Raw genomic sequence first — 27647 nt, 5'->3', positions numbered from 1 at the left:
GCAGGCCAGAGGTGGATGAACGTTGTTTGGGTGTAGGGCCTGATCAGAGCCTGGAGGTACTGAGGTGCCGTTCCCCTCACAGCTCCGTAGGCGAGCACCATGGTCTTGAGCGGATGGGTTCAACTGGAAGCCAGTGGAGAGAGCGGAGGAGCGGGGTGACGTTGGGAAGGTTGAACACCAGACGGGCTGCGGCGTTCTGGATGAGTTGTAGGGTTTAATGGCACAGGCAGGGTGAGCAGGGTTAATGTTAGATGTGAGCAGGGTTAAAGTTTATCTCACAGGTCATCAGTTGTGACTCTACTGTGTGTTTCTGTTTGACAGCTCTGTGTGTTGTGGAGTCAGCTGTCACTAAGGAAGTGGTAGGAGGACATGTCATGTTCGGCTGCTCGTTCACGTTGGCAGGGAACAACAACAAATACTTCTGCAAGGGGACATGTTCTGGTAAAGACATTCTGGTTAAAACTAATGGTAGCAAGAATGTTACTCAAGATCGATACAGTATAGAAGACAACAGAGATGGAGTCTTCTATGTGACCATCAAGAACCTGATGAAGACAGACTCTGGGACCTACTGGTGTGGAGTGGGGAGATATGGCTCAGACTCATACCAAGAGGTGCATCTCACAGTTACAGATGGTAAGTGAATTCTCCATATGAATTGTTATCTAGTAATTCACTTCCTGACTTATTTCCTGACATGAAGTTGTTTCAGTATTGGTGTTTATCTGTACTTTCTATTGACTCACAGCTCCTCCCACTTCTACAACCTCACCTGTCACCTCCCGACCCCATGTTTCCACAACCCTCCCAAACCTCTCTACAACATCCTCTAACCTCTCCACAACCCTCCCAAACCTCTCTACAACCCTCCCAAACCTCTCCACAACCCTCCCACACCATGTCAGTGGTCGCCCATCAAGAGCTGGTATGATGAATCTCTCATCTTCGACATTATCTAATCAGTTGTGATATGAAATGCTGTAATGCTGGATGAAAATCAGTGTTGATCCTTCAGAGAGAGCAGGTATGATGGACCTGTCGCTTCTATCAATCTATCACCTTCAGACAACTATAATATGCTGTTATATAATGTTATCAGGCTATCAGATAATATAGACAGAATCAACTATATCTGGTCATGCATTGGACAAATCTCTCACTCACTCACTCACTCACTCACTCACTCACTCACTCACTCACTCACTCACTCACTCACTCACTCACTCACTCACTCACTCACTCACTCACTCACTCACTCACTCACTCACTCACTCACACTCACACACTCACACACTCACTCAGACACTCCCGGAGCAGGACAGAGTCAGAGTGCTGGTAAGTTTGTTTTCTACTAATGGCCATGTTGTCATGCTGATGATATAGCGGCCAACAGGAAGTCATGTCACTCTTGAGGTTGCTATGGTCTTTCTATATTTAAATCTGTCTGTCTGTCTATATTTAAATCTGTCTGTCTGTCTGTCTGTCTGTCTGTCTGTCTGTCTGTCTGTCTGTCTGTCTGTCTGTCTGTCTGTCTGTCTGTCTGTCTGTCTGTCTGCCTGCCTGCCTGCCTGCCTGCCTGCCTGCCTGCCTGCCTGTCTGTCTGTCTGTCTGTCTGTCTGTCTGTCTGTCTGTCTGTCTGTCTGTCTGTCTGTCTGTCTTCCTATAAGTTACTCCAGTGGTCATCATGGTGTGTGTGAGTCTGACTGTGTTGGTGGTGGGACTCATCCTGCCATCGTGACCAGTGAACTGAGATAAGGCGGAGCTTCACCTTGCATGGACTTGTAGATGACCTGGAGCCAGTGGGTCTGGCGACGAATATGTAGCGAGGGCCAGCCGACTAGAGCATACAAGTCGCAGTGGTGGGTGGTATAAGGTGCTTTAGTGACAAAACGGATGGCACTGTGATAAACTGCATCCAGTTTGCTGAGTAGAGTGTTGGAAGCTATTTTATAGATGACATCGCCGAAGTCGAGGATCGGTGGGATAGTCAGTTTTACTAGGGTAAGTTTGGCGGCGTGAGTGAAGGAGGCTTTGTTGCGGAATAGAAAGCCGACTCTTGATTTGATTTTCGATTGGAGATGTTTGATATGAGTCTGGAAGGAGAGTTTACAGTCTAGCCAGACACCTAGGTGCTTATAAATGTCCACATATTCAAGGTCGGAACCATCCAGGGTGGTGATGCTGGTCAGGCGTGCGGGTGCAGGCAGCGAACGGTTGAAAAGCATGCATTTGGTTTTACTAGCGTTTAAGAGCAGTTGGAGGCCACGGAAGGAGTGTTGTATGGCATTGAAGCTCGTTTGGAGGTTAGATAGCACAGTGTCCAAGGATGGGCCGAACTATATAGAATGGTGTCGTCTGCGTAGAGGTGGATCAGGGAATCGCCCGCAGCAAGAGCAACATCATTGATATATACAGAGAAAGAGTCGGCCCGAGAATTGAACCCTGTGGCACCCCCATAGAGACTGCCAGAGGACCGGACAGCATGCCCTCCGATTTGACACACTGAACTCTGTCTGCAAAGTAATTGGTGAACCAGGCAAGGCAGTCATCCGAAAAACCGAGGCTACTGAGTCTGCCGATAAGAATATGGTGATTGACAGAGTCGAAAGCCTTGGCAAGGTCGATGAAGACGGCTGCACAGTACTGTCTTTTATCGATGGCGGTTATGATATCATTTAGTACCTTGAGCGTGGCTGAGGTGCACCCGTGACCAGCTCGAAACCAGATTGCACAGCGGAGAAGGTACGGTGGGATTCGAGATGGTCAGTGACCTGTTTGTTGACTTGGCTTTCGATGACCTTAGATAGGCAGGGCAGGATGGATATAGGTCTGTAACAGTTTGAGTCCAGGGTGTCTCCCCCTTTGAAGAGGGGATGACTGCGGCAGCTTTCAATCCTTGGGGATCGCAGACGATATGAAAGAGAGGTTGAACAGGCTGGTAATAGAGGTTGCGACAATGGCGGCGGATAGTTTCAGAAATAGAGGGTCCAGATTGTCAAGCCCAGCTGATTTGTACGGGTCCAGGTTTTGCAGCTCTTTCAGAACATCTGCTATCTGGATTTGGGTAAACATTTTAGACAGGATAAACTGTGTTCAATAAAGGATAAAAACAATGTGAAGCGCATGACCTGGAGCACACATCAAAACAGTATAGTCAACTTGCTATCCAGCACTATCTAGTTTTGTTTTGTTTCACAGAAGGGTAGAGTCAGTTTATTAGACTGCAATATATTATGCAGTACCAGTACTGTCACTAAACCCCTTTTAACACTAATACATTTACATTTACATTTAAGTCAAGGGGTAGAGTCCAGTTTATTAGACTGCAGTATATTATGCAGTACCAGTACTGTCACTAAACCCCTTTTAACACTAATACAAGGGGTAGAGTACAGTTTATTAGACTGCAGTATATTATGCAGTATTGTCATTAAACCCCTTTTCACCCTGCTGGATCTGATTGATAATTTTCACATTTTCACTGTCAGTTCAGTTCCAGGCTTCAGTTGAATGACTAACCAGGCCAGCCCAGTCCAGCTTGGCTCTGTAGTGGGAAAAAGAGGTACTGTAGGAACTCAGAACACAAGAACACAATGGTGGTTTACACACTGCAGAACTAAGCTGACACTGAGCCAAGTCCAGATGAGTTGGCCTGGATACTCATGCTGGAAATGTTACTGTATCTAATATATAGGCCAGCAGAGTAAAACATGGGTTTGCCTGGCTGATCATTTTAGGTCATTCAGATACATGTCACTGTTTCTCATAGAAGTTTTCACACGGGGTGTCTTTCTTTAGCCTGGCAGTTTGGGACATTTAGGGCAAAATTAGAGTTTACCAACTGCTCCAGGCACCACTACACTACTACACCACTACTACACCGCTACACTACTACACCGCTACACCACTACATTACTACTACACTACTACACTACTACACCACTACACAACGACATAACCACACTACTACACTACAACACTACTACACTACTACACCACTACACCACTACACCACTTCACATACACACACATGATTTATATGTTGTGTTCCACAGAACCAGTCACCAATCCAGACACAACAACCCAAGACTCCACCTGCCAAACCCTCAACATAGCAACCCAAGACTCCACCTACCAAACCCTCAACATAGCAACCCAAGACACCACCTACCAAACCCTCAACACAACAACCCAAGACTCCACCTACCAAACCCTCAACACAACAACCCAAGACTCCACCTACCAAACCCTCAACACAACAACCCAAGACACCACCTACCAAACCCTCAACACAACAACCCAAGACTCCACCAACCAAACATTCAACAAACCAGCCCAAGACTCCACCAACCAAACATTCAACAAACCAGCCCAAGACTCCACCAACCAAACATTCAACAAACCAACCCAAGACTCCACCAACCAAACATTCAACAAACCAGCCCAAGACTCCACCAACCAAACATTCAACAAACCAGCCCAAGACTCCACCAACCAAACATTCAACAAACCAACCCAAGACTCCACCTACAAACAACCCAAGACTCCACCTACCAAACCCTCAACACAGCAACCTAAGACTCCACCTACCAAACCCTCAACACAACAACCCAAGACTCCACCTACAACAAACCCTCAACACAACAACCCAAGACTCCACCGACCAAACCCTCAACACAACAACCCAAGACTCCACCTACCAAACCCTCAACACAACAACCCAAGACTCCACCTACCAAACCCTCAACACAACAACCCAAGACTCCACCTACCAAACCCTCGACACAACAACCCAAGACTCCACCTACCAAACCCTCAACACAACAACCCTAGACTCCACCTACCAAACCCTCAATACAACAACCCAAGACTCCACCTACCAAACCCTCAACACAACAACCCAAGACTCCACCTACCAAACCCTCAACACAACAACCCAAGACTCCACCTACCAAACCCTCGACACAACAACCCAAGACTCCACCTACCAAACCCTCAACACAACAGACCCAAACTGAAATGATGACACCATTAAACTGACACAGAGACAGGAGAGTTTTAGTAAAATGTTATTCTTTGTAACCATTTTTACTTTTGGAAATCCATTTACAAAGACTGTATTTTGATCAATAAATGTCAGAAAAAAAGTTATAAAATATATTGATGTATACTTTAACTATATTGTCATCATCTCAACAATGTGTTCCTCCTCTACTGAAATAAACATGGTAACTTTAGAACAGAGAAGTTGACAGTTTTAACACTTAGTCACCACAGATAGCTGAGTTCTCTGGTGGTTTAGAAGTCTAACCTCCGGCCGGTTTGAACCAGTTTCACTCTGCAGCACATATAGATAGACCTGCAGACACTGAGGTCACTACATGGAAATCATCAGGATGTGTAGGCTAATGCCCACCCCCTTCACCACCAGCATCACTATACTCATCTCCTTGACATGCAGAGAGAAAGAGAGAGAGAGAGACTGTTAATTTTGATTGTTTATTTCACTTTAGTTTATTATCTACTTCACTTGCTTGTTAACATATGTTTCCCATGCCAATAAAACCCTTAAATTGAAATTGAATTGAATTGAGACAGACAGACAGACAGACAGACAGACAGACAGACAGACAGACAGACAGACAGACAGACAGACAGACAGACAGACAGACAGACAGACAGACTCACTCACTCACTCACTCACTCACTCACTCACTCACTCACTCACTCACTCACTCACTCACTCACTCACTCACTCACTCACTCACTCACTCACTCACTCACTCACTCACTCACTCACTCACTCACTCACTCACTCTCTGCTTTGGCAATGTAAGCATGTTTCCCAAGCCAATAAACCCTTTGAATGTAATTTGATTTAAAGACAGAGAGAGACAAAGACAGAGACAAAAGACAGAAAGGGAGATAGATAAAGAGAAAGAGAGAGAGAGACAGAGGAGAGGGGAGGAGAATTAAGGAAGACAGAGCGTTTCAGAAACACCCTGCTGTCAAGTGTGTAGCTGACAGAGACTCTGTTGTGGTACTGGGCTAGCAGGTAGTATAGTAAAATAACATTAACAGTATAGTAACTGAGGTAGTAAAGTAACTTTAACAGTAAAGTAACTGAGGTAGTAAAGTAACTTTAACAGTAAAGTAACTGTTATAGTAAAGTAACTTTAACAGTATAGTAACTGAGGAGTAACTGTCCAGAATGAAGATGTTGTCTCCTGCTGTCTCCTGCTGTCTCCTCTCAGGTGAGGTCCGTCCGTCCGTCCGCCCGCCCGCCAGTCTGCCTGTCTGCCTGTCTGTCTGTCTGTCTGTCTGTCTGTCTGTCTGTCTGTCTGTCTGTCTGTCTGTCTGTCTGCCTGTCTGTCTGCCTGTCTGTCTGCCTGTCTGTCTGTCTGCCTGCCCGTCTGCCCGTCTGCCCGCCTGCCCGTCTGTCCGTCTGTCCGTCTGTCCGCCTGCCCGTCTGTCCGTCTGTCCGTCTGTCCGTCTGTCCGTCTGCCCGTCTGTCCGTCTGCCCGTCTGTCCGTCTGTCCGTCTGTCTGTCTGTATCAGTCATAATAGTGTCTGGATCGTATAGTACAGAAGGAATCAGATATGTATTTGTCTATAAGGAGCCAGAATGGTTAAAGTCAGGTTTGACCGGGGTTAAAGTCAGGTTTGACCGGGGTTAAAGTCAGGTTTGACCAGGGTTAAAGTCAGGTTTGAGCAGGGTTTATGTCAGGTTTGACCAGGGTTAAAGTCAGGTTTGACCAGGGTTAAAGTCAGGTTTGAGCAGGGTTAAAGTCAGGTTTGAGCAGGGTTAAAGTCAGGTTTGAGCAGGGTTAAAGTCAGGTTTGACCAGGGTTAAAGTCAGGTTTGAGCAGGGTTAATGTCAGGTTTGACCAGGGTTAAAGTCAGGTGTGACCAGGGTTAAAGTCGGGTTTGAGCAGGGTTAAAGTCGGGTTTGAGCAGGGTTAAAGTCAGATTTGAGCAGGGTAAATGTCAGGTTTGACCAGGGTTAAAGTCAGGTTTGACCAGGGTTAAAGTCGGGTTTGAGCAGGGTTAAAGTCGGGTTTGAGCAGGGTTAAAGTCAGGTTTGAGCAGGGTTAAAGTCAGATTTGAGCAGGGTAAATGTCAGGTTTGACCAGGGTTAAAGTCAGGTTTGACCAGGGTTAAAGTCGGGTTTGAGCAGGGTTAAAGTCGGGTTTGAGCAGGGTTAAAGTCAGGTTTGAGCAGGGTTAAAGTCAGGTTTGACCAGGGTTAATGTCAGGTTTGACCAGGGTTAAAGTCAGGTTTGACCAGGGTTAACGTCAGATTTGAGCAGGGTTAACGTCAGATTTGAGCAGGGTTAAAGTTAGATTTGAGCAGGGTAAATGTCAGGTTTGAGCAGGGTTAAAGTTAGATTTGAGCAGGGTTAATGTTAGATGTGAGCAGGGTTAAAGTTAGATTTGAGCAGGGTAAATGTCAGGCTTGAGCAGGGTTAATGTTAGATGTGAGCAGGGTTAATGTTAGATGTGAGCAGGGTTAAAGTCAGATTTGAGCAGGGCTAAAGTCAGATTTGAGCAGGGTTAAAGTTAGATTTGAGCAGGGTTAAAGTTAGATTTGAGCAGGGTTAAAGTCAGATTTGAGCAGGGTTAAAGTTAGATTTGAGCAGGGTTAAAGTCAGATTTGAGCAGGGTTAAAGTCAGATGTGAGCAGGGTTAATGTTAGATTTGAGCAGGGTTAAAGTCAGATTTGAGCAGGGTTAAAGTTAGATTTGAGCAGGGTTAAAGTCAGATTTGAGCAGGGTTAAAGTCAGATTTGAGCAGGGTTAAAGTCAGATTTGAGCAGGGTTAATGTCAGATTTGAGCAGGGTTAACGTCAGATTTGAGCAGGGTTAAAGTCAGATTTGAGCAGGGTTAAAGTATGATTTATACATGGTTTGTAACGTCTGCTTCCAACTCACACTCTCACACATAGATCCCCTGAACACAGCTCACACTCAGAATCCCAATCACCTGAATTCTGATCACCTGTTCACACACCTGTATGTCATGTACACACTATTTAGTTCAGTTCATTGTGAGGTATTGTTTGTTTTTATCCACATTCTATTCGGATCTCTGTTTATTTCCATATTAGTCCTCCCGTGTATCGTAGTGTTTGGCCATCCTCAGTAACAACGTTGTTTTGCCTTTTCCCTGCCTGTACTTTTTACCTTTTTGGATTCCTGTGTATGACCTTCTGCCTGTCCCTGGACCATGCTACCTGTCTCCTCCTGTGTTATGACCTTCTGCCTGTCCCTGGACCATGCTACCTGTCTCCTCCTGTGTATGACCTTCTGCCTGTCCCTGGACCATGCTACCTGCCTCCTCCTGTGTATGACCTTCTGCCCGCCCCTGGACCATGCTACCTGCCTCCTCCTGTGTATGACCTTCTGCCTGTCCCTGGACCATGCTACCTGTCTCCTCCTGTGTATGATCTTCTGCCTGTCCCTGGACCATGCTACCTGCCTCCTCCTGTGTATGACCTTCTGCCCGCCCCTGGACCATGCTACCTGCCTCCTCCTGTGTATGACCTTTTGCCTGTCCCTGGACCATGCTACCTGTCTCCTCCTGTGTATGACCTTCTGCCTGTCCCTGGACCATGCTACCTGTCTCCTCCTGTGTATGACCTTCTGCCTGTCCCTGGACCATGCTACCTGCCTCCTCCTGTGTATGACCTTCTGCCCGCCCCTGGACCATGCTACCTGCCTCCTCCTGTGTATGACCTTCTGCCTGTCCCTGGACCATGCTACCTGTCTCCTCCTGTGTATGACCTTCTGCCTGTCCCTGGACCATGCTACCTGCCTCCTCCTGTGTATGACCTTCTGCCCGCCCCTGGACCATGCTACCTGCCTCCTCCTGTGTATGACATTTTGCCTGTCCCTGGACCATGCTCCTGTCTCCTCCTGTGTTGTGGAGTCAGCTGTCACTAAGTATGACCTTCTGCCTGTCCCTGGACCATGCTACCTGCCTCCTCCTGTGTATGACCTTCTGCCTGTCCCTGGACCATGCTACCTGTCTCCTCCTGTGTATGACCTTCTGCCCGCCCCTGGACCATGCTACCTGCCTCCTCCTGTGGTATGACCTTCTGCCTGTCCCTGGACCATGCTACCTGCCTCCTCCTGTGTATGACCTTCTGCCCGCCCCTGGACCATGCTACCTGTTTCCTCCTGTGTATGACCTTCTGCCTGTCCCTGGACCATGCTACCTGTCTCCTCCTGTGTATGACCTTCTGCCTGTCCCTGGACCATGCTACCTGCCTCCTCCTGTGTAAAACCTTCTGCCTGTCCCTGGACCATGCCAAACCTGCCTCCCCTGTGTATGACCTTCTGCCCCTCCCTGGACCATGCTACCTGTCTCCTCCTGTGTATGACCTTCTGTCTGTCCCTGTACCATGCTACCTGTCTCCTCCTGTGTATGACCTTCTGTCTGTCCCTGTACCATGCTACCTGTCTCCTCCTGTGTATGACCTTCTGTCTGTCCCTGGACCATGCTACCTGTCTCCTCCTGTGTATGACCTTCTGCCTGTCCTGGACCATGCTGTTGTCTCCTCCTGTGATATGACCTTCTGCCTGTCCCTGGACCATGCTACCTGCCTCCTCCTGTGTATGACCTTCTGCCTGTCCCTGGACCATGCTACCTGCCTCCTCCTGTGGTCCTTTCCACCTGCTGCGCCCTGCACTTGAAACCAGCACTCACTCACTCACACACTCACTCAGACACTCCCGGAGCAGGACAGAGTCAGAGTGCTGGTAAGTTTGTTTTCTACTAATGGCCATGTTGTCATGCTGATGATATAGCGGCCAACAGGAAGTCATGTCACTCTTGAGGTTGCTATGGTCTTTCTATATTTAAATCTGTCTGTCTGTCTATATTTAAATCTGTCTGTCTGTCTGTCTGTCTGTCTGTCTGTCTGTCTGTCTGTCTGTCTGTCTGTCTGTCTGTCTGTCTGTCTGTCTGTATTTAAATATGTCTGTCTGTCTGTCTGTCTGTCTGTCTGTCTGTCTGTCTGTCTGTCTGTCTGTCTGTCTGTCTGTCTGTCTGTCTTTAAATCTGTCTGTCTGTCTGTCTGTCTGTCTGTCTGTCTGTCTGTCTGTCTGTCTGTCTGTCTGTCTGTCTGTCTTCCTATAAGTTACTCCAGTGGTCATCATGGTGTGTGTGAGTCTGACTGTGTTGGTGGTGGGACTCATCCTGCTACTGATCTACAAATGGAGTAGAGACAGGAAATCATCAAGTGAGTAACTCTCAGATGTATGTATGTATGTTTGTTGTTTTGTGTAAAATTACTTCTAATCCCCACAAATATGTATCAAAGTATCGGTATACACCTTATCAGTGGGCGATCTCAGAAGCTCTCAACATTTCAACAACCTGTCGTTAAGACATCAAGGCTGTAGCCTTGTGAAGCATTTGTGACACTCTATAGGCAGCAGGAGCACTCAGCATTTCAACAACATCTTGTTGTATTCAACCAATACAGACTTTAAATTGAACCTTTAGGCTCTATAATATGAAATAAAACCACTTTTTTAAACTTAGAATTAAATACAATTAAAACAAAATATTAATTATTCCAGTGTCTTTTAATTCATTTTTAGAAACACCATAATTGCACAATGCCATCATATACAGCCTAGTTTGTAAGTTAGTTGAGCCTAGCAGACAGTATTATTTTCCCGTGGCCTAATCACAGTCAACACACATCTATTTTGTAGATCTAATAACAATATAATGGACTGAAAAATTAAATATTAGAAAATTATATTTTGCACCTGATGATTTGGGGCTGCTGTGTTAAAAAACATGTTATGGTTCACTGAAAACATCCGGTGAAATTGCAGAGCGCAAAATTTAAAAAAATAATATTAGAAATATTTAACTTTCATACATTCACAAGTGCAATACACCAAATTAAAGCTTAACTTGTTAATCTAGCAACTGTGTCAGATCTCAAAAAGGCTTTACGGTGAAAGCAAACCATGCGATTATCTGAGGACATCCAACAAACACATGACAATCACATTTCAACCTGCCAGGTGCGACACAAAACTCAGAAATAACGATATAATTCATGCCTTACCTTTGACGAGCTTCTTCTGTTGGCACTCCAATATGTCCCATAATCATCACAAATGGTCCTTTTGTTCGATTAATTCCGTCGTTATATTTCCAAAATGTCCATTTATTTGGTGCATTTGATTCAGAAAAACATCGGTTCCAACTCGCCCAGCATGACTACAAAATATCTAATAAGTTACCTGTAAACGCTGTCCAAACATTTCAAACAACTTTCCTCATCCAACTTTAGGCATTTTAAAATGTAAATAATCATTTTTTATTTTTTCACCTTTATTTAACCAGGTAGGCTAGTTGAGAACAAGTTCTCATTTGCAACTGCGACCTGGCCAACAGACAACACAGAGTTACACATGGAGTAAACAATTAACAAGTCAATAACATAGTAGAAAAAAAGGGGAGTCTATATACATTGTGTGCAAAAGGCATGAGGAGGTAGGCGAATAATTACAATTTTGCAGATTAACACTGGAGTGATAAATGATCAGATGGTCATGTACAGGTAGAGATATTGGTGTGCAAAAGAGCAGAAAAGTAAATAAATAAAAACAGTATGGGGATGAGGTAGGTGAAAATGGGTGGGCTATTTACCAATAGACTATGTACAGCTGCAGCGATCGGTTAGCTGCTCAGATAGCAGATGTTTGAAGTTGGTGAGGGAGATAAAAGTCTCCAACTTGCAATTCGTTCCAGTCACAGGCAGCAGAGAACTGGAACGAAAGGCGGCCAAATGAGGTGTTGGCTTTAGGGATGATCAGTGAGATACACCTGCTGGAGCGCGTGCTACGGATGGGTGTTGCCATCGTGACCAGTGAACTGAGATAAGGCGGAGCTTCACCTTGCATGGACTTGTAGATGACCTGGAGCCAGTGGGTCTGGCGACGAATATGTAGCGAGGGCCAGCCGACTAGAGCATACAAGTCGCAGTGGTGGGTGGTATAAGGTGCTTTAGTGACAAAACGGATGGCACTGTGATAAACTGCATCCAGTTTGCTGAGTAGAGTGTTGGAAGCAATTTTGTAGATGACATCGCCGAAGTCGAGGATCGGTGGGATAGTCAGTTTTACTAGGGTAAGTTTGGCGGCGTGAGTGAAGGAGGCTTTGTTGCGGAATAGAAAGCCGACTCTTGATTTGATTTTCGATTGGAGATGTTTGATATGAGTCTGGAAGGAGAGTTTACAGTCTAGCCAGACACCTAGGTGCTTATAGATGTCCACATATTCAAGGTCGGAACCATCCAGGGTGGTGATGCTGGTCAGGCGTGCGGGTGCAGGCAGCGAACGGTTGAAAAGCATGCATTTGGTTTTACTAGCGTTTAAGAGCAGTTGGAGGCCACGGAAGGAGTGTTGTATGGCATTGAAGCTCGTTTGGAGGTTAGATAGCACAGTGTCCAAGGATGGGCCGGAACTATATAGAATGGTGTCGTCTGCGTAGAGGTGGATCAGGGAATCGCCCGCAGCAAGAGCAACATCATTGATATATACAGAGAAAAGAGTCGGCCCGAGAATTGAACCCTGTGGCACCCCCATAGAGACTGCCAGAGGACCGGACAGCATGCCCTCCGATTTGACACACTGAACTCTGTCTGCAAAGTAATTGGTGAACCAGGCAAGGCAGTCATCCGAAAAACCGAGCCTACTGAGTCTGCCGATAAGAATATGGTGATTGACAGAGTCGAAAGCCTTGGCAAGGTCGATGAAGACGGCTGCACAGTACTGTCTTTTATCGATGGCGGTTATGATATCATTTAGTACCTTGAGCGTGGCTGAGGTGCACCCGTGACCGGCTCGGAAACCAGATTGCACAGCGGAGAAGGTACGGTGGGATTCGAGATGGTCAGTGACCTGTTTGTTGACTTGGCTTTCGATGACCTTAGATAGGCAGGGCAGGATGGATATAGGTCTGTAACAGTTTGGGTCCAGGGTGTCTCCCCCTTTGAAGAGGGGGATGACTGCGGCAGCTTTCCAATCCTTGGGGATCGCAGACGATATGAAAGAGAGGTTGAACAGGCTGGTAATAGAGGTTGCGACAATGGCGGCGGATAGTTTCAGAAATAGAGGGTCCAGATTGTCAAGCCCAGCTGATTTGTACGGGTCCAGGTTTTGCAGCTCTTTCAGAACATCTGCTATCTGGATTTGGGTAAACATTTTAGACGGGATAAACTGTGTTCAATAAAGGATAAAAACAATGTGAAGCGCATGACCTGGAGCACACATCAAAACAGTATAGTCCAACTTGCTATCCAGCACTATCTAGTTTTGTTTTGTTTCACAGAAGGGGTAGAGTCCAGTTTATTAGACTGCAATATATTATGCAGTACCAGTACTGTCACTAAACCCCTTTTAACACTAATACATTTACATTTACATTTAAGTCAAGGGGTAGAGTCCAGTTTATTAGACTGCAGTATATTATGCAGTACCAGTACTGTCACTAAACCCCTTTTAACACCAATACAAGGGGTAGAGTACAGTTTATTAGACTGCAGTATATTATGCAGTATTGTCATTAAACCCCTTTTCACCCTGCTGGATCTGATTGATAATTTTCACATTTTCACTGTCAGTTCAGTTCCAGGCTTCAGTTGAATGACTAACCAGGCCAGCCCAGTCCAGCTTGGCTCTGTAGTGGGAAAAGAGGTACTGTAGGAACTCAGAACACAAGAACACAATGGTGGTTTACACACTGCAGAACTAAGCTGACACTGAGCCAAGTCCAGATGAGTTGGCCTGGATACTCATGCTGGAAATGTTACTGTATCTAATATATAGGCCAGCAGAGTAAAACATGGGTTTGCCTGGCTGATCATTTTAGGTCATTCAGATACATGTCACTGTTTCTCATAGAAGTTTTCACACGGGGTGTCTTTCTTTAGCCTGGCAGTTTGGGACATTTAGGGCAAAATTAGAGTTTACCAACTGCTCCAGGCACCACTACACTACTACACCACTACTACACCGCTACACTACTACACCGCTACACCACTACATTACTACTACACTACTACACTACTAAACCACTACACAACGACATAACCACACTACTACACTACAACACTACTACACTACTACACCACTACACCACTACACCACTTCACATACACACACATGATTTATATGTTGTGTTCCACAGGGCCAGTCACCAATCCAGACACAACAACCCAAGACTCCACCTGCCAAACCCTCAACATAGCAACCCAAGACTCCACCTACCAAACCCTCAACATAGCAACCCAAGACACCACCTACCAAACCCTCAACACAACAACCCAAGACTCCACCTACCAAACCCTCAACATAGCAACCCAAGACACCACCTACCAAACCCTCAACACAACAACCCAAGACTCCACCTACCAAACCCTCAACACAACAACCCAAGACTCCACCTACCAAACCCTCAACACAACAACCCAAGACACCACCTACCAAACCCTCAACACAACAACCCAAGACTCCACCAACCAAACATTCAACAAACCAGCCCAAGACTCCACCAACCAAACATTCAACAAACCAGCCCAAGACTCCACCAACCAAACATTCAACAAACCAACCCAAGACTCCACCAATCAAACATTCAACAAACCAGCCCAAGACTCCACCAACCAAACATTCAACAAACCAGCCCAAGACTCCACCAACCAAACATTCAACAAACCAACCCAAGACTCCACCTACAAACAACCCAAGACTCCACCTGCCAAACCATCAACACAACAACCCAAGACTCCACCTACCAAATCCTAAATACAACAACCCAAGACTCCACCTACCAAATCCTAAATACAACAACCCAAGACTCCACCTACCAAACCCTCAACACAACAACCCAAGACTCCACCTACCAAACCCTCAACACAGCAACCTAAGACTCCACCTACCAAACCCTCAACACAACAACCCAAGACTCCACCTACCAAACCCTCAACACAACAACCCAAGACTCCACCGACCAAACCCTCAACACAACAACCCAAGACTCCACCTACCAAACCCTCAACACAACAACCCAAGACTCCACCTACCAAACCCTCAACACAACAACCCAAGACTCCACCTACCAAACCCTCGACACAACAACCCAAGACTCCACCTACCAAACCCTCAACACAACAACCCAAGACTCCACCTACCAAACCCTCAACACAACAACCCAAGACTCCACCTACCAAACCCTCGACACAACAACCCAAGACTCCACCTACCAAACCCTCAACACAACAACCCTAGACTCCACCTACCAAACCCTCAATACAACAACCCAAGACTCCACCTACCAAACCCTCAACACAACAACCCAAGACTCCACCTACCAAACCCTCAACACAACAACCCAAGACTCCACCTACCAAACCCTCGACACAACAACCCAAGACTCCACCTACCAAACCCTCAACACAACAGACCCAAACTGAAATGATGACACCATTAAACTGACACAGAGACAGGAGAGTTTTAGTAAAATGTTATTCTTTGTAACCATTTTTACTTTTGGAAATCCATTTACAAAGACTGTATTTTGATCAATAAATGTCAGAAAAAAAGTTATAAAATATATTGATGTATACTTTAACTATATTGTCATCATCTCAACAATGTGTTCCTCCTCTACTGAAATAAACATGGTAACTTTAGAACAGAGAAGTTGACAGTTTTAACACTTAGTCACCACAGATAGCTGAGTTCTCTGGTGGTTTAGAAGTCTAACCTCCGGCCGGTTTGAACCAGTTTCACTCTGCAGCACATATAGATAGACCTGCAGACACTGAGGTCACTACATGGAAATCATCAGGATGTGTAGGCTAATGCCCACCCCTTCACCACCAGCATCACTATACTCATCTCCTTGACATGCAGAGAGAAAGAGAGAGAGAGAGACTGTTAATTTTGATTGTTTATTTCACTTTAGTTTATTATCTACTTCACTTGCTTGTTAACATATGTTTCCCATGCCAATAAAACCCTTAAATTGAAATTTAATTGAATTGAGACAGACAGACAGACAGACAGACAGACAGACAGACAGACAGACAGACAGACAGACAGACAGACTCACTCACAGACACTCACTCACTCACTCACTCACTCACTCACTCACTCACTCACTCACTCACTCACTCACTCACTCACTCACTCACTCACTCACTCACTCACTCACTCACTCTCTGCTTTGGCAATGTAAGCATGTTTCCCAAGCCAATAAACCCTTTGAATGTAATTTGATTTAAAGACAGAGAGAGACAAAAGACAGAGACAAAAAGACAGAAAGGGAGATAGATAAAGAGAAAGAGAGAGAGAGACAGAGGAGAGGGGTGGGGTGTCAGATGAGGGAGGAGCTTTCAATTAAGGAAGACAGAGCGTTTCAGAAACACCCTGCTGTCAAGTGTGTAGCTGACAGAGACTCTGTTGTGGTACTGGGCTAGCAGGTAGTATAGTAAAATAACATTAACAGTATAGTAACTGAGGTAGTAAAGTAACTTTAACAGTAAAGTAACTGAGGTAGTAAAGTAACTTTAACAGTAAAGTAACTGTTATAGTAAAGTAACTTTAACAGTATAGTAACTGAGGAGTAACTGTCCAGAATGAAGATGTTGTCTCCTGCTGTCTCCTGCTGTCTCCTCTCAGGTGAGGTCCGTCCGTCCGTCCGCCCGTCTGCCAGTCTGCCTGTCTGTCTGTCTGTCTGTCTGTCTGTCTGTCTGTCTGTCTGTCTGTCTGTCTGTCTGTCTGTCTGTCTGTCTGTCTGCCTGTCTGTCTGTCCGCCTGTCTGCCTGTCCGCCTGTCCGTCTGTCTGCCTGCCTGTCTGCCCGTCTGTCCGCCTGTCTGTCCGTGTCCGTCTGCCTGTCTGTCTGTCTGTCAGTCATGTCTGTCTGTCTGTCTGCCTGTCTGTATTTGTCTATAAGGAGCCAGAATGGTCTAAAGTCAGGTCTGCCCGTCTGCCCGGTTTGCCCGTCTGCCCAGGTCTGCCCGGGTTGTCCGGTTTGCCCAGTCCGTCTGTCTGTCTGTTTGATCAGTCATAATAGTGTCTGGATCAGGGTTATAGTACAGAAGGAATCAGATATGTATTTGTCTATAAGGAGCCAGAATGGTTAAAGTCAGGTTTGACCAGGGTTAAAGTCAGGTTTGACCAGGGTTAAAGTCAGGTTTGAGCAGGGTTAAAGTCAGGTTTGACCAAAGTCAGGTTTGACCAGGGTTAAAGTCAGGTTTGAGCAGGGTTTATGTCAGGTTTGACCAGGGTTAAAGTCAGGTTTGACCAGGGTTAAAGTCAGGTTTGAGCAGGGTTAAAGTCAGGTTTGAGCAGGGTTAAAGTCAGGTTTGAGCAGGGTTAAAGTCAGGTTTGACCAGGGTTAAAGTCAGGTTTGAGCAGGGTTAATGTCAGGTTTGACCAGGGTTAAAGTCAGGTGTGACCAGGGTTAAAGTCGGGTTTGAGCAGGGTTAAAGTCGGGTTTGAGCAGGGTTAAAGTCAGATTTGAGCAGGGTAAATGTCAGGTTTGACCAGGGTTAAAGTCAGGTTTGACCAGGGTTAAAGTCAGGTTTGAGCAGGGTTAAAGTCGGGTTTGAGCAGGGTTAAAGTCAGGTTTGAGCAGGGTTAAAGTCAGATTTGAGCAGGGTAAATGTCAGGTTTGACCAGGGTTAAAGTCAGGTTTGACCAGGGTTAAAGTCAGGTTTGAGCAGGGTTAAAGTCGGGTTTGAGCAGGGTTAAAGTCAGGGTTTGAGAGGGTTAAAGTCAGATTTGAGCAGGGTTAATGTCAGGTTTGAGCAGGGTTAATGTTAGATGTGAGCAGGGTTAATGTTAGATGTGAGCAGGGTTAAAGTCAGATTTGAGCAGGGCTAAAGTCAGATTTGAGCAGGGTTAAAGTTAGATTTGAGCAGGGTTAAAGTTAGATTTGAGCAGGGTTAAAGTCAGATTTGAGCAGGGTTAAAGTTAGATTTGAGCAGGGTTAAAGTCAGATTTGAGCAGGGTTAAAGTCAGATGTGAGCAGGGTTAATGTTAGATTTGAGCAGGGTTAAAGTCAGATTTGAGCAGGGTTAAAGTTAGATTTGAGCAGGGTTAAAGTCAGATTTGAGCAGGGTTAAAGTCAGATTTGAGCAGGGTTAAAGTCAGATTTGAGCAGGGTTAATGTCAGATTTGAGCAGGGTTAACGTCAGATTTGAGCAGGGTTAAAGTCAGATTTGAGCAGGGTTAAAGTATGATTTATACATGGTTTGTAACGTCTGCTTCCAACTCACACTCTCACACATAGATCCCCTGAACACAGCTCACACTCAGAATCCCAATCACCTGAATTCTGATCACCTGTTCACACACCTGTATGTCATGTACACACACTATTTAGTTCAGTTCATTGTGAGGTATTGTTTGTTTTTATCCACATTCTATTCGGATCTCTGTTTATTTCCATATTAGTCCTCCCGTGTATCGTAGTGTTTGGCCATCCTCAGTAACAACGTTGTTTTGCCTTTTCCCTGCCTGTACTTTTACCTTTTGGATTCCCTGTGTATGACCTTCTGCCTGTCCCTGGACCATGCTACCTGTCTCCTCCTGTGTATGACCTTCTGCCTGTCCCTGGACCATGCTACCTGTCTCCTCCTGTGTATGACCTTCTGCCTGTCCCTGGACCATGCTACCTGTCTCCTCCTGTGTATGACCTTCTGCCTGTCCCTGGACCATGCTACCTGTCTCCTCCTGTGTATGACCTTCTGCCTGTCCCTGGACCATGCTACCTGCCTCCTCCTGTGTATGACCTTCTGCCCGCCCCTGGACCATGCTACCTGCCTCCTCCTGTGTATGACCTTTTGCCTGTCCCTGGACCATGCTACCTGTCTCCTCCTGTGTATGACCTTCTGCCTGTCCCTGGACCATGCTACCTGCCTCCTCCTGTGTATGACCTTCTGCCTGTCCCTGGACCATGCTACCTGTCTCCTCCTGTGTATGACCTTCTGCCTGTCCCTGGACCATGCTACCTGCCTCCTCCTGTGTATGACCTTCTGCCTGTCCCTGGACCATGCTACCTGCCTCCTCCTGTGTATGACCTTCTGCCTGTCCCTGGACCATGCTACCTGCCTCCTCCTGTGTATGACCTTCTGCCTGTCCCTGGACCATGCTACCTGTCTCCTCCTGTGTATGACCTTCTGCCTGTCCCTGGACCATGCTACCTGCCTCCTCCTGTGTATGACCTTCTGCCTGTCCCTGGACCATGCTACCTGCCTCCTCCTGTGTATGACCTTCTGCCTGTCCCTGGACCATGCTACCTGTCTCCTCCTGTGTATGACCTTCTGTCTGTCCCTGTACCATGCTACCTGTCTCCTCCTGTGTATGACCTTCTGTCTGTCCCTGTACCATGCTACCTGTCTCCTCCTGTGTATGACCTTCTGCCTGTCCCTGGACCATGCTACCTGTCTCCTCCTGTGTATGACCTTCTGCCTGTCCCTGGACCATGCTACCTGCCTCCTCCTGTGTATGACCTTCTGCCTGTCCCTGGACCATGCTACCTGCCTCCTCCTGTGGTCCTTTCCACCTGCTGCGCCCTGCACTTGAAACCAGCACTCTGTCTCCCATCTTACTCATTACAGGGTTAAAGTTAGATTTGAGCAGGGTTAAAGTTAGATTTGAGCAGGGTTAAAGTAAGATTTGAGCAGGGTTAAAGTTAGATTTGAACAGGATTAAAGTTAGATTTGAGCAGGGTTAAAGTTAGATTTGAGCAGGGTTAAAGTTAGATTTATCCAGGGTTATTTATCCAGGGTTAATGATTTATCCAGGGTTAAAGTTAGATTTATCCAGGGTTAATGTTAGATTCATCCAGGGTTAAAGTTAGATTTATCCAGGGTTAATGTTAGATTTATCCAGGGTTAATGTTTCATCCAGATTCATCCAGGGTTAAAGTAAGATTTGAGCAGGGTTAATGTAAGATTTGAGCAGGGTTAAAGTTTAAGATTTGAGCAGGGTTAAAGTAAGATTTGAGCAGGGTTAAAGTTAGATTCAGGGTTAATGTTAGATTCAGGGTTAAAGTTAGATTTGAGCAGGGTTAAAGTTAGATTTGAGCAGGGTTAAAGTTAGATTTGAGCAGGGTTAAAGTAAGATTTGAGCAGGGTTAAAGTTAGATTTGAGCAGGGTTAATGTTAGATTTGAGCAGGGTTAAAGATTTGAGCAGGGTTAAAGGGTTAATTTGAGCAGGGTTAAAGTTAGATTTGAGCAGGGTTAAAGTTAGATTTGAGCAGGGTTAAAGTTAGATTTGAGCAGGGTTAAAGTTAGATTTGAGCAGGGTTAATGTTAGATTTGAGCAGGGTTAAAGTTAGATTTGAGCAGGGTTAAAGTTAGATTTGAAAAGGGTTAAAGTTAGATTTGAGCAGGGTTAAAGTTAGATTTGAGCAGGGTTAAAGTAAGATTTGAGCAGGGTTAAAGTTAGATTTGAGCAGGGTTAAAGTAAGATCTGAGCAGGGTTAAAGTTAGATTTGAGCAGGGTTAATGTTAGATTTGAGCAGGGTTAATGTTAGATTTGAGCAGGGTTAATGTTAGATTTGAGCAGGGTTAATGTTAGATTTGATTTGAGCAGGGTTAAAGGATTTGAATTAAAGTTAGATTTGAGCAGGGTTAAAGTTAGATTTGAAAAGGGTTAAAGATTAGATTTGAGCAGGGTTAAAGTTAGATTTGAAAAGGGTTAAAGTTAGATTTGAGCAGGGTTAAGTTAGATTTGAGCAGGGTTAAAGTAAGATTTGAGCAGGGTTAAAGTTAGATGTGAGCAGGGTTAAAGTAAGATCTGAGCAGGGTTAAAGTTAGATGTGAGCAGGGTTAAAGTTAGATGTGAGCAGGGTTAATGTTAGATGTGAGCAGGATTAATGTTAGATTTGAGCAGGGTTAATGTTAGATGTGAGCAGGGTTAAAGTTAGATGTGAGCAGGGTTAATGTTAGATTTGAGCAGGGTTAATGTTAGATGTGAGCAGGGTTAATGTTAGTGTGAGCAGGGTTAATGTTAGATGTGAGCAGGGTTAATGTTAGATGTGAGCAGGGTTAAAGTTAGATGTGAGCAGGGTTAATGTTAGATGTGAGCAGGGTTAATGTTAGATTTGAGCAGGGTTAATGTTAGATGTGAGCAGGGTTAATGTTAGATTTGAGCAGGGTTAATGTTAGATGTGAGCAGGGTTAATGTTAGATGTGAGCAGGGTTAATGTTAGATGTGAGCAGGGTTAATGTTAGATGTGAGCAGGGTTAATGTTAGATGTGAGCAGGGTTAATGTTAGATGATGAGCAGGGTTAATGTTAGATGTGAGCAGGGTTAATGTTAGATGTGAGCAGGGTTAATGTTAGATGTGAGCAGGGTTAATGTTAGATGTGAGCAGGGTTAATGTTAGATGTTAATGTTAGAGTGAGCAGGGTTAATGTTAGATTTGAGCAGGGTTAATGTTAGATGTGAGCAGGGTTAATGATGTAGCAGGGTTAATGTTAGATGAGCAGGGTTAAAGTTTATCTCACAGGTCATCAGTTGTGACTCTACTGTGTGTTTCTGTTTGACAGCTCTGTGTGTTGTGGAGTCAGCTGGCACTAAGGAAGTGGTGGGAGGACATGTCATGTTCGGCTGCTCGTTCACGTTGGCAGGAACCAACAACAAATACTTCTGCAAGGGGACATGTTCTGGTAAAGACATTCTGGTTAAAACTAATGGTAGCAAGAATGTAACTCAAGATCGATACAGTATAGAAGACAACAGAGATGGAGTCTTCTATGTGACCATCAAGAACCTGATGAAGACAGACTCTGGGACCTACTGGTGTGGAGTGGAGAGATATGGCCTAGACTCATACCAAGAGGTGCATCTCACAGTTACAGATGGTAAGTGAATTCTCCATATGAATTGTTATCTAGTAATTCACTTCCTGACTTATTTCCTGACATGAAGTTGTTTCAGTATTGGTGTTTATCTGTACTTTCTATTGACTCACAGCTCCTCCCACTTCTACAACCTCACCTGTCACCTCCCGACGCCATGTCTCCACATCCCTTCTAAACCTCTCCACAACCCTCCCAAACCTCTCTACAACATCCTCTAACCTCTCCACAACCCTCCCAAACCTCTCTCCAACATCCCCAAACACCTCCTCAACCCTCCCAAACCACATCAGTGGTCACCTATCAAGAGCTGGTATGATGAATCTCTCATCTTAGACATTACAATTAATATGTTGTGATATGAAATGCTGTAATGCTGGATGAAAATCAATTGTTCCTGTTCAATCATTGGACAAATGTCACTACTTCTCTCTCGCTTTCTCTTTTTACTCAATCTCTCTCTATCTCTCTTTGTTTTCACTCAATCTCTCTCTATCTCTCTGACACCCCACCTCTCTGTCTGTTTCTCTCTCTCTCGTTCTTTTTCACTCCCTGTCTCTTTCTCTGTCCCTCTCTCCCTCTCATCTAGATTCTCCTCAATAGGAATACTCTCTTGCAGGACAGAGTGCTGTTAAGTTTCATGTATACTGATTTCAGTGGTGCCTAATATATAATGGTGTTCTATTATGTTGTAGCAGGGACTATGTTGTCATGGGGATGCAGGAAGTGATGCAACATTTGACGTTTTGGGAAAAGCAGCTGCTGACACCATGGTTACTATGGTCACTATCTTACTCAGTCTCTTCCTTTATATTTATCATCCCATAACTAGCAAGATAGTGAAGTCTCTTCCTTTATATTTGTCATCCCATAACTAGCAAGATAGTGAAGTCTCTTCCTTTATATTTATCATCCCATAACTAGCAAGATAGTGAAGTCTCTTCCTTTATATTTATCATCCCATAACTAGCAAGATAGTGAAGTCTCTTCCTTTATATTTGTCATCCCATAACTAGCAAGATAGTGAAGTCTCTTCCTTTATATTTGTCATCCCATAACTAGCAAGATAGTGAAGTCTCTTCCTTTATATTTATCATCCCATAACTAGCAAGATAGTGAAGTCTCTTCCTTTATATTTATCATCCCATAACTAGCAAGATAGTGAAGTCTCTTCCTTTATTTATCATCCCATAACTAGCAAGATAGTGAAGTTTCTTCCTTTATATTTATCATCCCATAACTAGCAAGATAGTGAAGTCTCTTCCTTTATATCTGTCATCCCATAACTAGCAAGATAGTGAAGTCTCATCCTTTATATTTATCATCCCATAACTAGCAAGATAGTGAAGTCTCTTCCTTTTTCACACCTTTATTTTCACTGTCCGTCTGTCTGTCTTCTTGCCTGTTGGTCTGTCTGTCTTCTTGCCTGTCTGTCTGTCTTTCTGTCTGTCTGCCTTCTTGTCTGTCTGTCTGTCTGTCTGTCTGTCTGTCTGTCTGTCTGTCTGTCTGTCTGTCTGTCTGTCTTTCTGTCTGTCTTTCTGTCTGTCTGCCTTCTTGCCTGTCTGTCTGTCTGCCTTCTTGTCTGTCTGTCTGTCTCTCTGTCTGTCTGTCTGTCTGTCTGTCTGTCTGTCTGTCTGTCTGTCTTCATGTCTGTCTGTCTGTCTGTCTGTCTGTCTGTCTGCCTTCTTGCCTGTCTGTCTGTCTTCATGCCTATCTTTCTGTCTGTCTGCCTTCTTGCCTGTCTTTCTGTCTTCCTGCCTTACTGAAAAACCAACTGATCGAATGAACGTTGTAATTCATGTTATCTATAATCTATACAGTCCTGTCTGTCTGTAGGACCATACAACTGACTACCATCCAATCTATCTTATCTTATTGACTGATCTATCCACCAGTCTACCATCCAACCGACCAAATGACAGTTGTATCCATCTATGATATTTATAGTCTGGAAAGCATCGGGTTTGCAAAAATCTGGTTATTTTAGCAAACTGACCTGCTTTGTTCAACCCTCATAAAGTCTCTCCTCCTGTCTGTGGTCAGGTCTGATGGTATCTATGATATATACAGTACTCTGTAAAGTCTCTCCTCCTGTCTGTGGTCAGGTCTGATGGTGTGGACCAGTGTTGGTCTGGTAGTCATGGTGACAGTGTTAGGTCTGGTCCTGCTCCTGTTCTACAGACAGAGGAGAGGAACCAGGGGAACACCACCAGTCTCCTCCAACACACAACCTGACCCTGCTGGAGAGGTGAGAGATACAAGGAGGGGTGTGTGTGTGTGTGTGTGTGTGTGTGTGTGTGTGTGTGTGTGTGTGTGTGTGTGTGTGTGTGTGTGTGTGTGTGTGTGTGTGTGTGTGTGTGTGTGTGTGTGTGTGTGTGTGTGTGTGTGTGTGTGTGTGTGTGTGTGTGTGTGTCCATGATAACTTGTAGTGTAGAGGTGATAGACAGGGAGGTGGTAAACTAAACATTAAGGGTTGAGTGTGTGAGTCTACAGCCTCTAGTGGGATTCTACTGTAGTCTGTTATCAGTCCTCAATCTGTCAACTGGAAGAACCTCCTACAAACAACACTTGTTCATTAGACAGCTCAGTTTCAACACATGATGGATTCTCAGACTCATAGGCTGCGTTTACACAGGCAGCCCAATTCTGATCTTAATGATGGGTCTTTTGACCAATCACATTATATATTTAGCCAAATAAAGGGCTGCCTGTGTAAATGCAGCCATATTAACAATGTAGTTCTTCATTGACATGTTTTGGTTTGAACCTTGACTCACGTTGGTTTTCTTTTCCATATTGACCATGTATGTATGTAGTAATCCTCATTGGTTCTTTATGCAGGTTGTCTGTGTGTACGAGGAGATCAGAGACAGACAGACAGACACACTTCCTGTGGTCATCTCTTCAGTCTACTCTACTGTCAAATCACCTACCAACTCTACAATCTACCCTACTGGTCATTCCTCTACAACCTTCCCTGCTGGCCAAGCCTCTACAACCTACCCTGCTGGCCAAGCCTCTACAATCTACCCTGCTGGCCAAGCCTCTCTAACCTACCCTGCTGGCCAAGCCTCTACAACCTACCCTGCTGGCCAAGCCTCTACAACCTACCCTGCTGGCCAAGCCTCTACAACCTACCCTGCTGGCCAAGCCTCTACAACCTACCCTGCTGGCCAAGCCTCTACAACCTACCCTGCTGGCCAAGCCTCTACAACCTACCCTGCTGGCCAAGCCTCTACAACCTACCCTGCTGGCCAAGCCTCTACAACCTACCCTGCTGGCCAAGCCTCTACAACCTACCCTGCTGGCCAAGCCTCTACAACCTACCCTGCTGACCAAGCCTCTACAACCTACCCTGCTGGCCAAGCCTCTACAACCTACCCTGCTGGCCAAGCCTCTACAACCTACCCTGCTGACCAAGCCTCTACAACCTACCCTGCTGGCCAAGCCTCTACAACCTACCCTGCTGGCCAAGCCTCTACAACCTACCCGGCTGGCCGAGCCTCTACAACCTACCCTGCTGGCCAAGCCTCTACAACCTACCCGGCTGGCCGAGCCTCTACAACCTACCCTGCTGGCCAAGCCTCTACAACCTACCCTGCTGGCCAAGCCTCTACAACCTACCCTGCTGGCCAAGCCTCTACAACCTACCCTGCTGGCCAAGCCTCTACAACCTACCCTGCTGGCCGAGCCTCTACAACCTACCCTGCTAGCTCTGCCACAGGTCTTCCACAGATTCATGTGTAACTGCATAGGTGGAGTGTGTTTGAAAGTGGGCGTTGACACATAAGTGGGAAGAGCAACATCAATGGGTCTATGGAAAACAGCTAAACAACAAACTGCCCAGCTAATTGGGCAGTTTGTTGGCCACTTAATGTCTATTTGACTGCTTGCTGCCCTTGTAGTATTTTAGCTAACCCTAACTCTTTTCCTAACCTTAACCTGATTTTCCTAACCTGTCACGTTATCCTGAATGGCAATGTACATTTTCCTAACCTGCTGGCCTACTAACCTCCCACAATTATCCTAACCTGCCATGTTATTCTGTTGACTTCCCAAAGATGATATAAATCCATATTCTACTGCAGATCAACCAGCTTCTCTCATCTACTCCAGTGTGGATCTACCTACAGATTCTAGAGTCTCTTCATGTCCTCCAACAGCCAGTGGAAACCAGGATGATTCCATCTATTCTACAGCCCAGCTACCCAAAGATACTGTAGAATCTACAAGATACCCTGCTGTGCACCTCTAAAGACACTGCCAGAAGATGCCCTCTACTCTACAGCCCAGCTACCCACAATAATGTAGAATCTACAAGATACCCTGCTGTGCACCTCTCTAAAGACACCCAGAAGATGCCATCTACTCTGCAGCCCAGCTACCCAAAGATACTGTAGAATCTACTAGATACCCTGCTGTGCACCTCTCTAAAGACACTCCAGAAGACACCATCTACTCTACAGCTCAGCTACCCAAAGATACTGTAGAATCTACAAGATACCCTGCTGTGCACCTCTCTAAAGACACTCCAGAAGATGCCCTCTACTCTACAGCTCAGCTACCCACAATAATGTAGTACTATAGAATATATACAAGGAATGTGTCCCAAATGACACCCTATTATCTATCCCCCATATGGACCCTGGTCAAAGGCAGTGCTCTATAGGGAACAAGGTGCCATCTGGGAAGAAGAGAAGCTCCCTGTAGAGAGATTTACATTTACATTTAAGTCATTTAGCAGACGCTCTTATCCAGAGCGACTTACAAATTGGTGCATTCACCTTATGACATCCAGTGGAACAGCCACTTTACAATAGTGCATCTAAATCTTTTAGGGGGGGTGAGAAGGATTACTTATCCTATCCTAGGTATTCCTTAAAGAGGTGGGGTTTCAGGTAGAAGGTGGTGATTGAGCCGCTGTCCTGGCGTCTGAGGGAGTTTGTTCCACCATTGGGGGCCAGACAGCGAACAGTTTTGACTGGGCTGAGCGGGAACTGTACTTCCTCAGTGGTAGGGAGGCGAGCAGGCCAGAGGTGGATGAACGCAGTGCCCTTGTTTGGGTGTAGAGCCTGATCAGAGCCTGGAGGTACTGAGGTGCCGTTCCCCTCAAGCTCCGTAGGCAAGCACCATGTTCTTGTAGCGGATGCAGCTTCAACTGGAAGCCAGTGGAGACGTGAGAGTGACGTGAGAGAACGTGAGAGAACTTGGGAAGGTTGAACACCAGACGGGCTGCGGCGTTCTGGATGAGTTGTAGGGGTTTAATGGCACAGGCAGGGAGCCCAGCCAACAGCGAGTTGCAGTAATCCAGACGGAGATGACAAGTGCCTGGATTAGGACTGCGCCGCCATGTGTGAGGCAGGGTCGTGACTTGCGGATGTTGTAGAGCATGAACCTACAGGAACGGGCCACCGCCTTGATGTTAGATGAGAACCAGGGTGTTGTCCAGGATCACGCCAGGTTCTTAGCGCTCTGGGAGGAGACACAATGGAGTTGTCAACCGTGATGGCGAGACATGGAACCAGTCCTTCCCAGGAAGAGCAGCTCCGTCTTGCCGAGGTTCAGCTTGAGGTGGTGATCCGTCCTCCACACTGATATGTCTGCTGTGACATGCAGAGAAGCGATTCGCCACCTGGTCATCAGAAGGGGGAAAAGGAGAAGATGAATTGTGTGTCGTCTGCATAGCAATGATAGGAGAGACCATGTGAGGTTATGACAGAGCCAAGTGACTTGGTGTAT

General features: G+C 45.7%; 2 protein-coding genes and 1 long non-coding RNA gene across 4 annotated transcripts; 2 read left to right on the top strand and 1 right to left on the bottom strand.

Moving 5' to 3' along the window:
• Positions 1-316: 316 nt before the first annotated feature.
• On the top strand, positions 317-14833 carry LOC118382669 (hepatitis A virus cellular receptor 1-like). Its single transcript, XM_035769400.2, has 4 exons — positions 317-636; positions 749-925; positions 10150-10242; positions 14217-14833. Exons 1-4 carry the CDS (start codon positions 375-377, stop codon positions 14831-14833), a joined length of 1149 nt encoding a protein of 382 aa, XP_035625293.2. The 5' UTR covers positions 317-374.
• On the bottom strand, positions 4067-5573 carry LOC127923903 (uncharacterized). 2 transcript variants are annotated; one of them, XR_008116076.1, is made up of 4 exons: positions 4877-5573; positions 4697-4804; positions 4420-4622; positions 4067-4239 (listed from the first exon to the last, which is right to left on the bottom strand). It is a non-coding gene; the product is annotated as an uncharacterized LOC127923903 (long non-coding RNA). The 2 variants fall into 2 exon arrangements; XR_008116075.1 differs by having other exon boundaries at positions 4913-5573.
• Positions 14834-16454: 1621 nt separating the features above from the next.
• LOC127923902 (serine/threonine-protein kinase WNK2-like) lies at positions 16455-25698 on the top strand. Its single transcript, XM_052508116.1, has 6 exons — positions 16455-16711; positions 21597-21911; positions 22024-22221; positions 24014-24156; positions 24750-24941; positions 24979-25698. Exons 1-6 carry the CDS (start codon positions 16669-16671, stop codon positions 25696-25698), a joined length of 1611 nt encoding a protein of 536 aa, XP_052364076.1. The 5' UTR covers positions 16455-16668.
• Positions 25699-27647: the final 1949 nt, after the last annotated feature.

The sequence above is a fragment of the Oncorhynchus keta genome, unplaced genomic scaffold, assembly GCF_023373465.1.
Source record: "Oncorhynchus keta strain PuntledgeMale-10-30-2019 unplaced genomic scaffold, Oket_V2 Un_contig_3342_pilon_pilon, whole genome shotgun sequence".
Lineage (NCBI taxonomy): Eukaryota > Metazoa > Chordata > Actinopteri > Salmoniformes > Salmonidae > Oncorhynchus > Oncorhynchus keta.
This window is presented reverse-complemented; position numbering and strand designations above follow the sequence as displayed.